This window comes from Stegostoma tigrinum, chromosome 27 (genome assembly GCF_030684315.1).
Source record: "Stegostoma tigrinum isolate sSteTig4 chromosome 27, sSteTig4.hap1, whole genome shotgun sequence".
NCBI classification, from domain to species: Eukaryota; Metazoa; Chordata; class Chondrichthyes; order Orectolobiformes; family Stegostomatidae; genus Stegostoma; species Stegostoma tigrinum.
The window spans coordinates 17836473-17850213 of record NC_081380.1 but is presented as its reverse complement, the minus strand read 5'-3'; the positions used below and the strand labels follow the sequence as shown (position 1 = coordinate 17850213).

The 13741-nt window shown below is 37.3% G+C and overlaps 1 protein-coding gene across 1 annotated transcript in view; it reads left to right on the top strand.

Moving 5' to 3' along the window:
* The first annotated feature begins 1815 nt into the window (after nt 1-1815).
* Nucleotides 1816-13741, top strand: part of nipsnap2 (nipsnap homolog 2) — a 29341-nt gene continuing 17415 nt past the window's right edge. The window contains exons 1-6 of the mRNA XM_048557391.2: nt 1816-1971; nt 7328-7467; nt 7555-7600; nt 9454-9548; nt 10180-10250; nt 13194-13334. Of these exons, the coding sequence (XP_048413348.1) occupies nt 1850-1971; nt 7328-7467; nt 7555-7600; nt 9454-9548; nt 10180-10250; nt 13194-13334 (615 nt within the window). The 5' untranslated portion in view covers nt 1816-1849. The remainder of the gene's footprint in view (nt 1972-7327; nt 7468-7554; nt 7601-9453; nt 9549-10179; nt 10251-13193; nt 13335-13741) is intronic.

The window sequence follows — 13741 nt, the reverse complement described above, 5'->3', positions numbered from 1 at the left end:
GGCCGAAGGGCCTGTACTGTGCTGTACTTTTCTATGTTCTATGTTCTATCTTCTCCTTTATCCATCTTCTATCTGCCTCCCCCGTCTCCCTATTTATTTCAGAATCCCCTTCCCCTCCCCCATTGCTGAAGAAGGGTCCCGACCTGAAACGTCAAGCTTTCCTGCTCCTTTGCTGCTGCTTGGCCTGCTGTGTTCATCCAGCTTCACACCATGTTATCTCAGATTCTCCAGCATCAGCAGTTCCTAATATCTACTGTCTAATAACATTTAGTTTGCTATGTCATTTTAACATATTAGTGTAGAATTTGATACAGAACTCTCAAAAAAGTTATTTCTAACATTTAATAATTAACTAGTGGATGCATAATGAAACTGCTCATGATGGGTTGGATTGAACGCGTGCACAAATTATAACAGAACAAAACTGTGGCCAATAGAATTCATCATGGTACGTGTGAAATGACCTGTGTTGGACTTGAGAAATTGAAATATTTTTTAAATGTTGAAAGTCTAGGGTGGAGGAGCAAAAAGATTTTGAGTTATAAACACAAATCACAAAAAACTATTACACTGATATTAAAAAATCATCAAAAATGGCACTGGAATTTTAGCCCTTGGAAAGTAAACATCACATTGTTGTGTTGAAGAAGGAGTCTGTTTGACTCATCATGTCTGCACCAGCTCTCTGAGTAAATGAGTTGAGGGTAGTAAGAGACAGATAAGCATGAGCAACAGGAGATGAGTTAGTGTACCAACTGAATACAGTACTCCACAGGGAATCTGGCCAAGCATTTTATTCTAAAACTATGACCTCTTATTCTCATGACTATGTGTGGAAACATCCTTTCTACATGTACCTTGTCAATTCCCTGTAGCAATCCAATTTCTATTCACTCCTCTAAACTGTAAAGAGTATAGGACTAAACAACTCAATTTCTCTTCATAAGACATATCGCTTATGTCTGAAATCAATATGGTGAACTTCCACTCATCTGCCTCCAATACAACTACATCTCTCCTCAAATAAGGGAACCAGAATTATACACAATATTTCAGTGCGGACTTGTACAGTTGCAGCAACACATCCCTACTTTTATACCCTATTCCTTGAGCAATAAAAGACAAAATTCAAATTGCCTTCCTTATTACATGCATACAACTTGTCTGCGATACTTTAATCAGGATACCCAGATCCTTCTGCACTGAAGCACTCTACAGTTTCTCTTCATTTTGATAATAGGCTGTCTTTCTATTCTTCCAAACCAAAATGACAACCTCACACTTATCCACATTACAATTTTGCAAATTTTTCACCCATTCACCTAACCTACCCATATCCATTTGTAAATTTCTTATTTCTTCATTGCAGCTTACTTCACCTGTTTTAGTGTCATTGTATCAAATAGTGGATCAAGCTCAAGGGGCTGAATTGCCTACTCCTGCTCACAGTTCTTATGTTCTTACCACATTATTACCACCCTTGAACAAAAATAAATAACTTAGTAGCCTTGTAGTAAAATCTGGCGCTCAAAGCAATAGCAATCAGAACTACCTGACTTTTTATTTGGTTTGTATTTTGAACACATAATTGTTAGGGCGGTCGCTGCTTTTGGCAATGGAGCATAAATGTTAAATAAGAGCACCGCGTTCAAATGTCAACAACTTACAATGTGTGCTACATTAACTGTAAGACACTTGAGATGTTTGACTTTACATAGTGATGAATAAGGGGCTATGTCGAAGGGCTGAACTAAGCTGTTTGTAAGGCCCGGTCGTAGGTGAGGGGCGGGTGCCTGTAGCGCATGCGCATGTCATTCGGCCCTGGGGTGAATGTCTCCTCCAGAGCAAGATGGCGGCCAGAGTCCTCATCAACGTAGAGGCTGGTGTGAGTAGGGCCGCAGCCCAGGTACGGGCCGAAGGTCGGCCCTTGGCCACTGCTGTTACTAGCACGAGCACTGCAACAATAACCAGGTCAGTGGATGTAAAGCCTCCCCTCTTCCAAATTCGCTAGAGGTAAACTGAGGTAAAGTTTATGCGGGGCCGGCCCGGCCCATCCCTCTCGTCCAAACACACACAAAAGTCAGGTGTTACGATGTGTTTCTTTGTTTTAATTATTCCTCACTGCAGTTGACAGCGTAACACAGTCAATTCGATGTTTGGTTTCGCAGGCATCTAAATAAACAGCTGGCAGTTAGCTGCAGATATTTTAATTCCTCGACTCGGAAGTTTTTTTTTGAAGACTCACATTTGCGATGTTGCATTTTGTCAAGGTCGTTTGTCTTTGGCAGTTTTAATAACCACGTACAATGTTGTTAGGGTTCTGTTCGTATCGTCGTTCTGTTTAAAGTAAGATAAAATTGATGGTTTGCTATAACAATTATTTCCCGGAATATATTTAATCATGTCTAAATTTCTTCATTCCGGGCAATTAAGAAAGATATTCTTTCGAGTATATGGCACACGGAATGGCATTAGTGTATTCATATGGAAAATAAATAAAGCAGTTATTACCATTGAACATTAGGTCACAGTCTCCCACAACAATGTATTTTTTTGCATGATTTCAAAAGTAAATTTTAGCAGATTTCAGTTTGTGGCTTCAAAAGAAAATTATATAACTGACCTATTTGATTTTGTGCTTTGTGATATGCACAAGCATGTGGGAGGGCAACTTGCATTACATTGGAATAGTCAAGTCAGAAAACAACAAAGTATACATAGGGCTTTCAGTATGAGATGCAAGTACGTAGGCAGTCTTAGTGATGATGCCAATATGTTCAGAAACCTGTCTTGATGTCAGTTATGAAGTTTGTGTGTGAGTGTTTGGTTTAGTTTCAGACAGTTGTTGGGGAGAAGAATGGAGTTGTTAGCTATGGATAGACGCAGCAGGACTGATGGCACAACGGCTTCAATCTTCCCAGTACTTAAATCAAAGAAATTTCTGTTTGTCCAATACTCGATGTTGACTAAGCATTTGAATAACTTAGCATTGGAGAAATTGAGAAAGGATCTGTTGTTTTAGAGCTCTATATCATTAGTGTACATGTGAGAACGATTGTCCTGCTTTTGTTGCTGAGGAACATCAGTCAATTTGTCAATGAGAAAAAAGTGACTACCAAGGACAGATCTTTGGGAAGCAGCAGAGGAAATGGTGTAGAAGCAAAACTATTGCAAATGATATTCAATCTATGATTAAATAGATGGAAATCGAGCCAAACAAGCGCAAGCAGTTGCATGGCTTAATTGATGAGTTATCTGACGTTGCTGTTAATCAGGGTGCCAGCAAAAGATTGCAGGTCCATGTCCTTCTGTGATTTCATAATGTTCATGCAGCTAAATGACAGTGAAGAGGCTTTGAAGAGAATACTATAAACAACTATGTCAACAGCTTCAGACAGGTTGCAAAGGATCTGATGAATGGTTTACCTTTCACATTTGCTGTTAGTAATATACTTGTGTCTGCCACTTTGGGACTCTGTCAAGAATTAAGAAATCTGTGAGATAAGTTTTTGAATTTGGGAGACAACAGTACCTGCCTAGACTTTGGAGAGGAAAGGAAGATCGGCAATGAAACAAAGTTTACCAGAGCATGGGAGTCAAAGTTTTTGTGGAAAGAAGAGCAGCACCTGAAGAGGGAACCATTAATATCAGCTAACGAAGGGGCAATAAAGGATGAGGGTTTCAACAAACATTAATTGAAGATGATCACCACTGTTGTACTGCTACTGAGAGATGAATAAGTACCAAATTTGATGTGAATTTAGATATCATAAACTTCTCTGATAAAACTGTGACTGATTTAATATTGATAATGTAATATGACAAAGTTGAGGTTATTTTTCAAGGGCAGTGCAAAATAAGTTATTTACTCCAGGACACAAAAATCAACAAGAATTAATGCCTTGTGTTCGAAAGGCAGAGAAGCTCGGGAAGGATTGATGTCTGACTGTTTTCCAGTGGTACCCTGCCAATCCACAATACAAAAAAAACTTCTCTGGTGCACAGCTGCTTTAACTATTTACGTGGATAGGTTTTGACCATATATGCGTGGCATGGTCTTCTAATAGGACTGTCAACTACCAAGAACTATAGCAGCATGTAAAATTAGCCCATCTTTTTCTGTAGACATACTGTGGCTCTGCCACTCTACCTCAGTAGATCAACCTGTCTTCCACTTTTGAAGAAGGACACAGAATAACACTGGGCATTGATGCTCAGCACCATTTGAAGGGGATCGACTTGTTGACACCTCATCCGTCACCCTAAAATCTCACTTCGACCAGTTCATGGTCTTGGCAGTGTGTACCATCTACAAGATGCATTGCAACAACTCATCAAGACTTCTTCAACAGCACCTTCCAAAGCTCTGAGCTGTTTCTACAAGAAAGACAAAGGTAGTGTGGAAGTAGCACCAACAGCAAATTCCTTTTGAAGTCACGCATTATCCTGGCTTCGAAATACATCCTCAAACCTTTCTCGCTGTTCAGTCAAAATTCTGAAATTCTACAGGATTACCCTGTCAGGCTGCTTTTATGATACAATGCAGAACATATTTCCCAACATCCTCCTTGGGACACTTGGGAATGACCAGTAAATGCTGACCTTACGAGAGATTTTCACCTCTTGAGTGATTTTTTTAATAGAAAAGGGACCATGCTGCTGATCAGTTTTGGGACAGTGTTATTGTACCTACCTGTGTCTGAACATCTGACTTAAGGTCCTGCCTGACCTGGAATGGTATATTTTAATATATCATGATTGTTTGATTAAAATAATTTGGGTAAATAAGGTGGTGATATAGTGGTGTTGTTGCTGTACTAGTAAAGGTTTAACCATCTGAGGGCATGGTATCAATCCCTCCATAGCCGGTAGTGAAATTCATTTAATTGATACACCTGAAATTGTGGCCGAATAGTGTAGGTATCGGATTTGAAATCTGTTGTGGTCTCCCCACACAGGTTTGAATTTTGCTAAATGCTCTGCAACAAACTTTTATGGCAGAATGGTCATGTTGCTACATCTCCAGGAGAGGTGATGGCCTCGTGGAATTATTGTTGGACTATTAATCTGGCAGACCTGGGTAAAGTTCTTGGGACTTGGGTTAGATTATTACTGTGACAGATGGTAGAGTTTGAATTCTGTTTAACAAAAAATCTGGAATTATAAGTCAAATGATGACCTTGAAACCCTTATCAAATGACAGAAAAACCCATCAGGCTCACTGAAGTCCTTTTAGGGAAGGAAACTGCCATTCTTACCTGCTCTGGCCTACATGTGACTCCAGACCCATAGCAAAGTGGTTGACTCTCAAAAGCCATCTAGACAATTAGATATGGGCAGTGAATGCTGACATGGCTACTGATGCCCGCATCCCGTCAATGAATTAAAATCCAAGCCAGAGGGTCTGTGTTCAACTCCCACATGTCACAGAAATATGCCTTAACATGTCCGAATAGGTTGATTTTCAAAATAAAGGTGCTTTGTGCACCTTTCTCCCATAACCTCTCGTTTGAATTCTTTCAGATGTGCTTTCGTAACTTCCACTAAAATACATTTTTTTCAATGGTTTACTTGACTACAGGACATCCTAAAGCAGGTCGCATCTTGTGAAGTACTTAGAACTGTAGTCATTGTTCTAATTTCTACACAAGGTCTGACAAACAATAATGAGATAAATAACTAGACAATCCATTTAAGATGATGTAGACAATGAATGTTAGCCAGGCAATAGTCAGACCTTCATAGGTTTTCAGCAAGCATTTTAAGATCTCTATACTTTCATGATACTATATTTTTGTAAATACAAAATTTGTATATTTTTTATTTGTATAAATACAGTATTTTCAACATGCTCTTGGAAAGTACTTTGATATGTTTTGCGGTTTAGAGGTGTTAAATATATAGTTATTGAAACTCCTTGTGAATTAAACATTCTGATATTAGACATTTGAATTTTGAGTTCTAAGTGAAAACGTTTGACCTTTCTACACATTTTTAAGTGATCACCAATTTATAATAAACCTTATTTTGAAAACATTGATCTATTCCCTGCCATAAGTTTTGCCATATTGAGATATTCTTCCATGATTAAGTTTTAAATATAAAAATTGTGTGAAGGGGAGCTGAACAAGTGCATCAAGTTTTATTAATGTAGAACATAGAACATTACAGCACAGTACAGGCCCTTCGGCCCTCGATGTTGTGCCGACCTGTCATACCGATCTCAAGCCCATCTAACCTACACTATTACATGTACGTCCATATGCTTGTCCAATGACGACTTAAATGTACCTAAAGTTGGCGAATCTACTACCGTTGCAAGCAAAGCGTTCCATTCCCTTACTACTCTCTGAGTAAAGAAACTACCTCTGACATCTGTCCTATGTCTTTCGCCCCTCAATTTAAAGCAATGCCCCCTCGTGCTTGCCGTCACCATCCTAGGAAAATGGCTCTCCCTATCTAACCCTCTGATTATTTTATATGTTTCAATTAAGTCACCTCTCAACCTCCTTCTCGCTAATGAAAACAGCCTCAAGTCCCTCAGCCTTTCCTCGTAAGACCTTCCCTCCATACCAGGCAACATCCAAGTAAACCTCCTCTGCACCCTTTCCAAAGCTTCCACATCCTTCTTATAATGCGGTGACCAGAACTGTACACAATACTCCAAGTGCGGCTGCACCAGAGTTTTGTACAGCTACGCCATAACCTCTTGGTTCCGGAACTCGATCCCTCTGTTAATAAAAGCTAAAACACTGTATGCCTTCTTAACAACCCTGTCAACCTGGGTGGCAACTTTCAAGGATCTATGTACATGGACACCGAGATCTCTCTGCTCATCTACACTGCTAAGAATCTTACCATTTGCCCTGTACTTTGCCTTCCGGTTACTCCTCCTGTGTTTAATTATTTGGCAGTTCTCTGGCCTTGTTCTCTATGTGAGATAAACTAGATTCATAACCTCCTTTGCCTGGCTTTTTCATATATATATTACGCAGTCCCATTTTTATTCATTCTGACCTTTTCCCTTTCTGTACAATTCTGTAGCTGCCTTTTAAGCATTTCTGAACCTGATCTGATCGTCTGTTGTAGCTAAATACTGTGGATGCTGGAAGCTTTGAAGTAAGAACAAATGTTGCTGAATTGTCATCAGATATGCTAAATGCCGCCAACTCAGTGTCTTTACTGTTATTCCTTTAGAGTATACCTTGCTAAAGTTGATTTGTTGTTTCCCACCAAAACCTAACTTTAAAAGCTGCCAGGATTGTATCACCTTGCATAATGCTACCTGACTGGCTCAACCATTGTAATTATTCATGTTTCTGTGTAGGGCATTATCTGCAACTTCTTACAACAACAGGGAAGATAGCTGGTTTAAATCGCTGTTTGTTAGAAAGGTGGATCCACGCAAAGATGCTCATTCAAACCTGCTAGCTAAAAAAGAAACCAGCAGCCTGTACAAAATTCAGTGTAAGTATTCGCAGTGTTTTTTAAAACTGTTAAGCATGTATTATTTTCAAATTGTTTCTACGTATAATTTTAAAAATTTCTTTTCAGTTCACAATGTAAAGCCAGAATGCTTGGAGAATTACAACAAACTTTGGTAAGATTTAAAAAAAGAATCTTATTCAATTTTTTTTAGCTTAAGCAAACTAATGTTTGGTTTATCTGGGGTATACCTGTTATTCACTTAATGTTTCTCCCATTATAAAAAATCGTTTCACCAGATGCCGTGTTAGTCTGTACAGAGAATTGCATAATACAGCTCCATAATACAACATTTTTAAAGCCCCTGAAATGACAATCAGTCCCTTTTTTATTTTCTTTTTCCAGCAGTGATCTTGGATTGCTTTGTTGTTACTGCAGCTATAAAGAGAAACAATATTTCCCCTTTAGGAAAATAGTTTAATGACTTTACTGCTATTGTTGAATGTGGAAAAACTTGACCTTTTTAGACTACTGTGTTAAGCTTAACAGTACCTTTCTGAGAATAAGATGCATGTGGTGCTTTGTCTTGGTAAAAATAATTCAGCAGGAGGGTGGTGTTCTAAAGCACATTTGTCAGATACATTGAAACTTCACAAAGGCATAACTATTTTATTGTATAATAAATGGAGAACAAAGAGTCTCATCTGTTGCATAGTTAAGCAACCCCTCCTTGTCCTTCTCAACCAAATTTCAGCCTTTGACATTATTGACCACAGCACCTACTATTGCCTCGCTACTGCTAACTAGTTGAATGAGTCCCCACTTTGTTTTCATTTCTATCTGTTTAGTATGATGATATGTGTCTTGAGAAGGGATGTGTCATGGCCTGTTTCTCTTGAAGTGAGAGGGTTGCAAAACCTGCTGTTGAGGTATCTGCTACATCGATAACAGTAAATAGCTTCTGGGTTTCTTTAAAAAGTAGGCACAAAAAAGCTTGAGTAGCTGGAGTCAGGCTCGCACAGAACCAGTGTTTTAGCTTTGCTTTCAGTTGTTGAAGTTGAAATTTTGCAGTTGAAGTTGCTAGACACAGCTCTCTTTCTCTGCTGCTGCAAGAGTCTTGTTGTCTCTCTCTGCTGCTAGATTCATTCTTAGTTTTGCCTTTCCCCTGGAGGAGATAGAAAGCGAGGGAAGTTTTTTTTTGCTGAATTTGCCTTTGCCAAGGGCATATTTTGGAATGCTACTATATTAGAACAGTTGATGAGTAGAAGTTAACTTTTTTAAGTATTTCAATAGAGTTACATTTATGACAAGTTCTTTATTTTTGTTTGTATTTTAACTGTGATGAAAGAATAAAATGCCTGTTGCTTAAAGCCTAGCCTTTTGACCAATCAAATCACATCTGGAACACAGCATTTTTAAACCCGCATCTAAATAAGATGAAATTGAGCGTCTAGGCTTTCTCCTATTTTAAAACGGTTTGGCCTGGTCCTAACACTAGTAATAGCTGAAGAATTATTTGCAATTTATGTTACTTATGGCTTTTGGATTGTCTGGTGTTGCCCAATAATTTACTAAAAGCAATTATTTTCTTTTGCTGTAGTAAGGCTCAAGAATTTTTTTTCCCCCTTTCTAACTCGCTATCACACTTCACCTCCCCATCCTGTCCCATCCCTTGTTGTTTTGTTAAAAATTGCAGTTAATTATAATTTTGATAAATTTGTACAAGTGGAGCTGTGTCAGTCATATAACTGTGCACATGTACAATTAAAGATGGTATCCTAGATGTTTGTAAAATGAATCCTTTACAAGCAGAAGATTTGATGGGTACACAAATCATGCAGTAATTTGGTGACGTGATCTATTTCAATATATGTTCTAAATATTCAAATACCCATCCCAATGCTGATCACAGACCCTTAGATTTTCTTTGTGTGATAGAGATTTTAGCCATTAGTATAAAGCACAACAAGTTAGAAAATTCCTTGAGTTGGAAAACTCATGAAATAAACACTAATTTGTTCTTTGCAGTGTAGAGGTACTACCAAAAGTTCATGCCGACCAAAACTACCCATGTGAACTTGTGGGGACATGGAACACGTGGTATGGAGAACAGGATCAAGCCGGTATGAATATTATTATAATCAGAATAGCAAAGCATAACTGACTTGTAAATGTTAGAATATTTTTTAATCTGCGTAGTGCTGAGATCTTTTTTGTATTCAGTTGCATTAGGAACAATAGATGTTATATGCAGACTGTAATACATTTCCTGTTGTAGTCAGTAAATGTCTCCCTGTCATACGAATGTGATTATGTCTTAAATGCTTACACCATTTTATAATTTTAATTTTGAACTCTTTTTTCTAATATTTATCAAGTTAACCTTAAAATTGTCATTATCAAATTATATTTTATGACATTCAGCGAATCCACTGCTGACTTTGCTTGAAAAATAAATGTGCTCAAAAGCAACTTTGTGTATATCTGTATGTCTGTAAATAATGTACATAGAAAGGTAATCAGTGGTTTCATTTGATTCTGGAATATGATACTAGGCTAGCAAGTAATTAGTTATAACTGTCAGTTTTACTACTATCCAAATATTAAAACTTCACTTTGTGAAGTAACTGAAAAATCATTGCTCACTTCGTACTTTCATTAGCTCAAAACCAGATCACAGAGACAACACACACTGACTCACAAGATGAAATAGAGAAGACTTGCTTTCTGTTATCCTATTTCTGTCTTTTTCAGTCCACCTCTGGAAGTATAGTGGAGGTTACCCCACGCTTACCGAGGTGATGAGTAAGCTCAGACAAAATAAGGTAACACCATTAAAAGGGTGTGTTGTAGTTCTGACGAAGTGATAGAAGATCTTGTTTTTTATAGTCTTTTGTTTATAGTAACACTTATGTAATGTGTATTAAGATATCTATACATTTTACTAGCTTCTAAAAGAAACTGAAAATCCAAATGGAAAATATATCCAAAATAATAGAATTCCTGCAATTGCAATTTTTTTAGCAGCATGAGGAAGTAACAGAATAACTATTTTGCTGAGCTTAGAAATCAAAATTTACAAAGGCTTTAAGCAATTTTGCATCCTCAAATTGATCAACTTTGTGGAAAATGGGGAAAAATTGGAAGCTATGTTTAAAAACAAAATTTAATTTTTTTTATTTCTTAGATGCATTTGAAACAACCAATCCTATTTGGACATTGCACTGTATTCCAACATTTATTTTTCAGCTAAGATTGTATGGCAATGTTATAAATAAGTTATGTACTTCCGAAATAATCAGCCTTTTCAAGAAACAAATTTTTTGTAAGAACAAATGTACAGTTTTTTAATTTGTTGCAATTCAGCATTTTTCAAAGAAGTGTTACTCACTTGGAAAACCTCTGTTCCTGGAAATTTGCAGGTAGATGTAGAAAAATAAGTAATAGATCCCATTGCGTGCGTCTAGGCAGCAAATGGTAATAATCATGGTTACACTGTAAGCTTTCCATCATATCAGTCAGGCTGGTTGATATTCTCATCAGTGAAATTTGATTTTTTTTTAAAAAAAGCATTTGAACAAATTAAGAATACTGTTCTGGCTTAATTTAAGTTTTTAAATTGTTGAATATTTATAGCTCCTCCACTTAACAGCTAGATTGATCAAACTAATAGAAAAGTCAAGTTATAGGACTTTATTAGCATAAGTTCTTTGAATGAATTGAAATGGGCAACTGATTGTAAAACATAGAATCGACAGTTGTGCACCACAACCCAACATGAATGTAAGTGACTTGTTTTAACTGTGTAGAATTTTTCACTTCTGGAAAAGTTTCCTAGTTTTCATTGTTTGCGAACATGAGGATTAAACGTAAGGATTCCACTTTCCCAATTTGAAAGAGATGATCTTTCTTGAATAACAATGACTAGACCCAGTCATTAAGTTTGTGATAATACATAGCTGAGTGATTTGCACATTCCATTATCATAGAAGTGGAGAGTCTATTAATATAAAAGATGTTGGAGTAGTATAGTAGTATATGGCTGTTGTTTTGGAGCGGATTACAGTAATTGCAAAAGAGCAATGCATTAGAGAGATTTAAAATCAAGACCAAGGTTTCAAAGTTGAATGGACGGGCAGGGAGGTGTTGTAGCTCAGCAAGCACAAGGGCAAAGAGCTGTGGTGGTGCCACTTAGCGCATAGGCAGCAGAGATTTAGATGAGCTCTATTTGATGTTGGATGAAAAGTGGGAGGCTAACCCAGAGAGCTTTGGAATTGCCAAATCTGAAGGCAACATAGGCAGGAGTTACTGTTTTAGCAACAAATGAGATGAGGTACTGCTGGGTGATGTTCTGGAGTAGGTGTTCTCAGTGAAGGTCACTTGGGATTAAGTGCAATACCATGGTTTCGAGCCATCTGATTTCAGCTCAGACACTTGTCAGCCAGTGATAAAGTCAGTGACGAGGGGAATGGAGTTTGGTTCTTGCGACAAAGTTTGTAAAGAAGATTTCTGCTTATCCGATAGTAGATGTCGTGTAATTAATGTGTTAAGTCAGAAACAATTGAGTCAACAAGAGTGGTGATGGTGGATTAGAACTTTGTGTTACCCAATGTACTATTGAAACCTAATGTTGATGTCACAAAGGTAGCAGCAACTCCGTGAGAAATGGGAAGGGGCTATCGATGGATCTTTGAGTTTCCAGAGGTGATGGTATGGAGGTGGAAAGAAAAACCGATCTACTGCTGTCAGAATTAGACTTCATTATGTAACGTCAGAATATGCATAATTCAGTATTTTTGGAAACTGGCAATTTAATGAAATTAATTGTTAATTTCAATCAAATGACACATTAAAAGATAATCCACATAGGCAAAGACACCGCAGTCAGTATTTTCATTAAATTAGTTTATGGTATAATCCTTTACTGGTGTGGGTTGCGAAATTTGGTAGTAGGTGTTAAATTATTGGAGAAGATTGAATATATTCATTTGGTTGGGCAAAACTTGATAATTGCTGGGAAAGATGGCACATTTCATCAAAGCTTTTCATCTTTCAGTCATGAGGACAATAGTAAGAAATTCCGAAATAGAAGAATCAACATATTTATACTGCGGAAGGAGAGCATACTGATTGGTTGTCAAGTGGGCTCTGGTAAAGGTGTTGCCATGGAGAATGTGCCAGATAGATGATAACTAACAGTTAGTTGCCAAATTTTGTCTATTTTTAAACCAAGCAAATTCAGTCTGAATTTTCAATGCATTAACCTGAGGAATTAACCAGAAAATGACTGCTACTTATTTTAAGTTAGACTGGTGCAATGTGCCCATATGTTCTTCCTGACCGTAAAGGATAGGACCCTCTATTAACATACGTAGCTTTGATTGCTTGGAAGTGCACCACATCACAAGCTCTATGGACAATCTTAAATTTGTCAGTGTAACTTGTTGTACATTCAGGATTTAATAGATGTTGTCCAATCATAGAATCACAACTTTTCAGAATCGTGTTTCATCAAAATATGTATGCCTCCTGCAATATTGAAAATAAGAATTTTTTTTATTTCCCAAGGCGGCCTATGGCAGTGTTAATGGTATAATTTGTTTCAGTATATCAGTGGTGCAGGATACGATTTTGGAAATGTGAGTTAGGTGCAAATGGGATTCTACAGTTATCGCAATATATTACAAGATGAAATGTCTTGGTTATGATTACATTACCTCACAAGTATGAAAAATAACAGCAACTGAAATTTATGCATTGTTTTTCAGGAGTTCATGGAATTCAGGAAGGAAAGAGGTAAAATGTTACTTTCTCGAAAAAACCAACTACTTTTGGAGTTCAGTTTCTGGAATGAGCCAGTACCTAGATCAGGACCTAATATTTATGAACTCCGATCATACCAGCTCAGGGTAAGGAACGTTTGTTTCTTGCATTTGTTTTTTAGATATATAGGTTTTTGGTGTTGATCGGTTTTGGCAGAATGTGCATTTACTGTTCTGATTGCAGCTGATGGTATGGTTGGATAGGTCAATTCTGGAATAAAATCTGGCCCAATGTGTTTTTTTTAATTTTAGTTAATGTGATTATTCATTGGAGTATTGTTAAACAGAGTAGTTACTAGTATTTTTAATAAAAATATTAACCCAGCAGAACAAAATTTTAACCAATTGTTGTAAGAGGTTGTGTTGGTCTGGAGTCTCATGTAGACCAGACCATGTAAAGATGTTTCCTTCCTTAAAGGACATTGGTCAACCAGGTGGGGTTTTCCTGACAATCAACAATGGATTTGTGTTTATCATTTGGCTCTTAGTTCCAA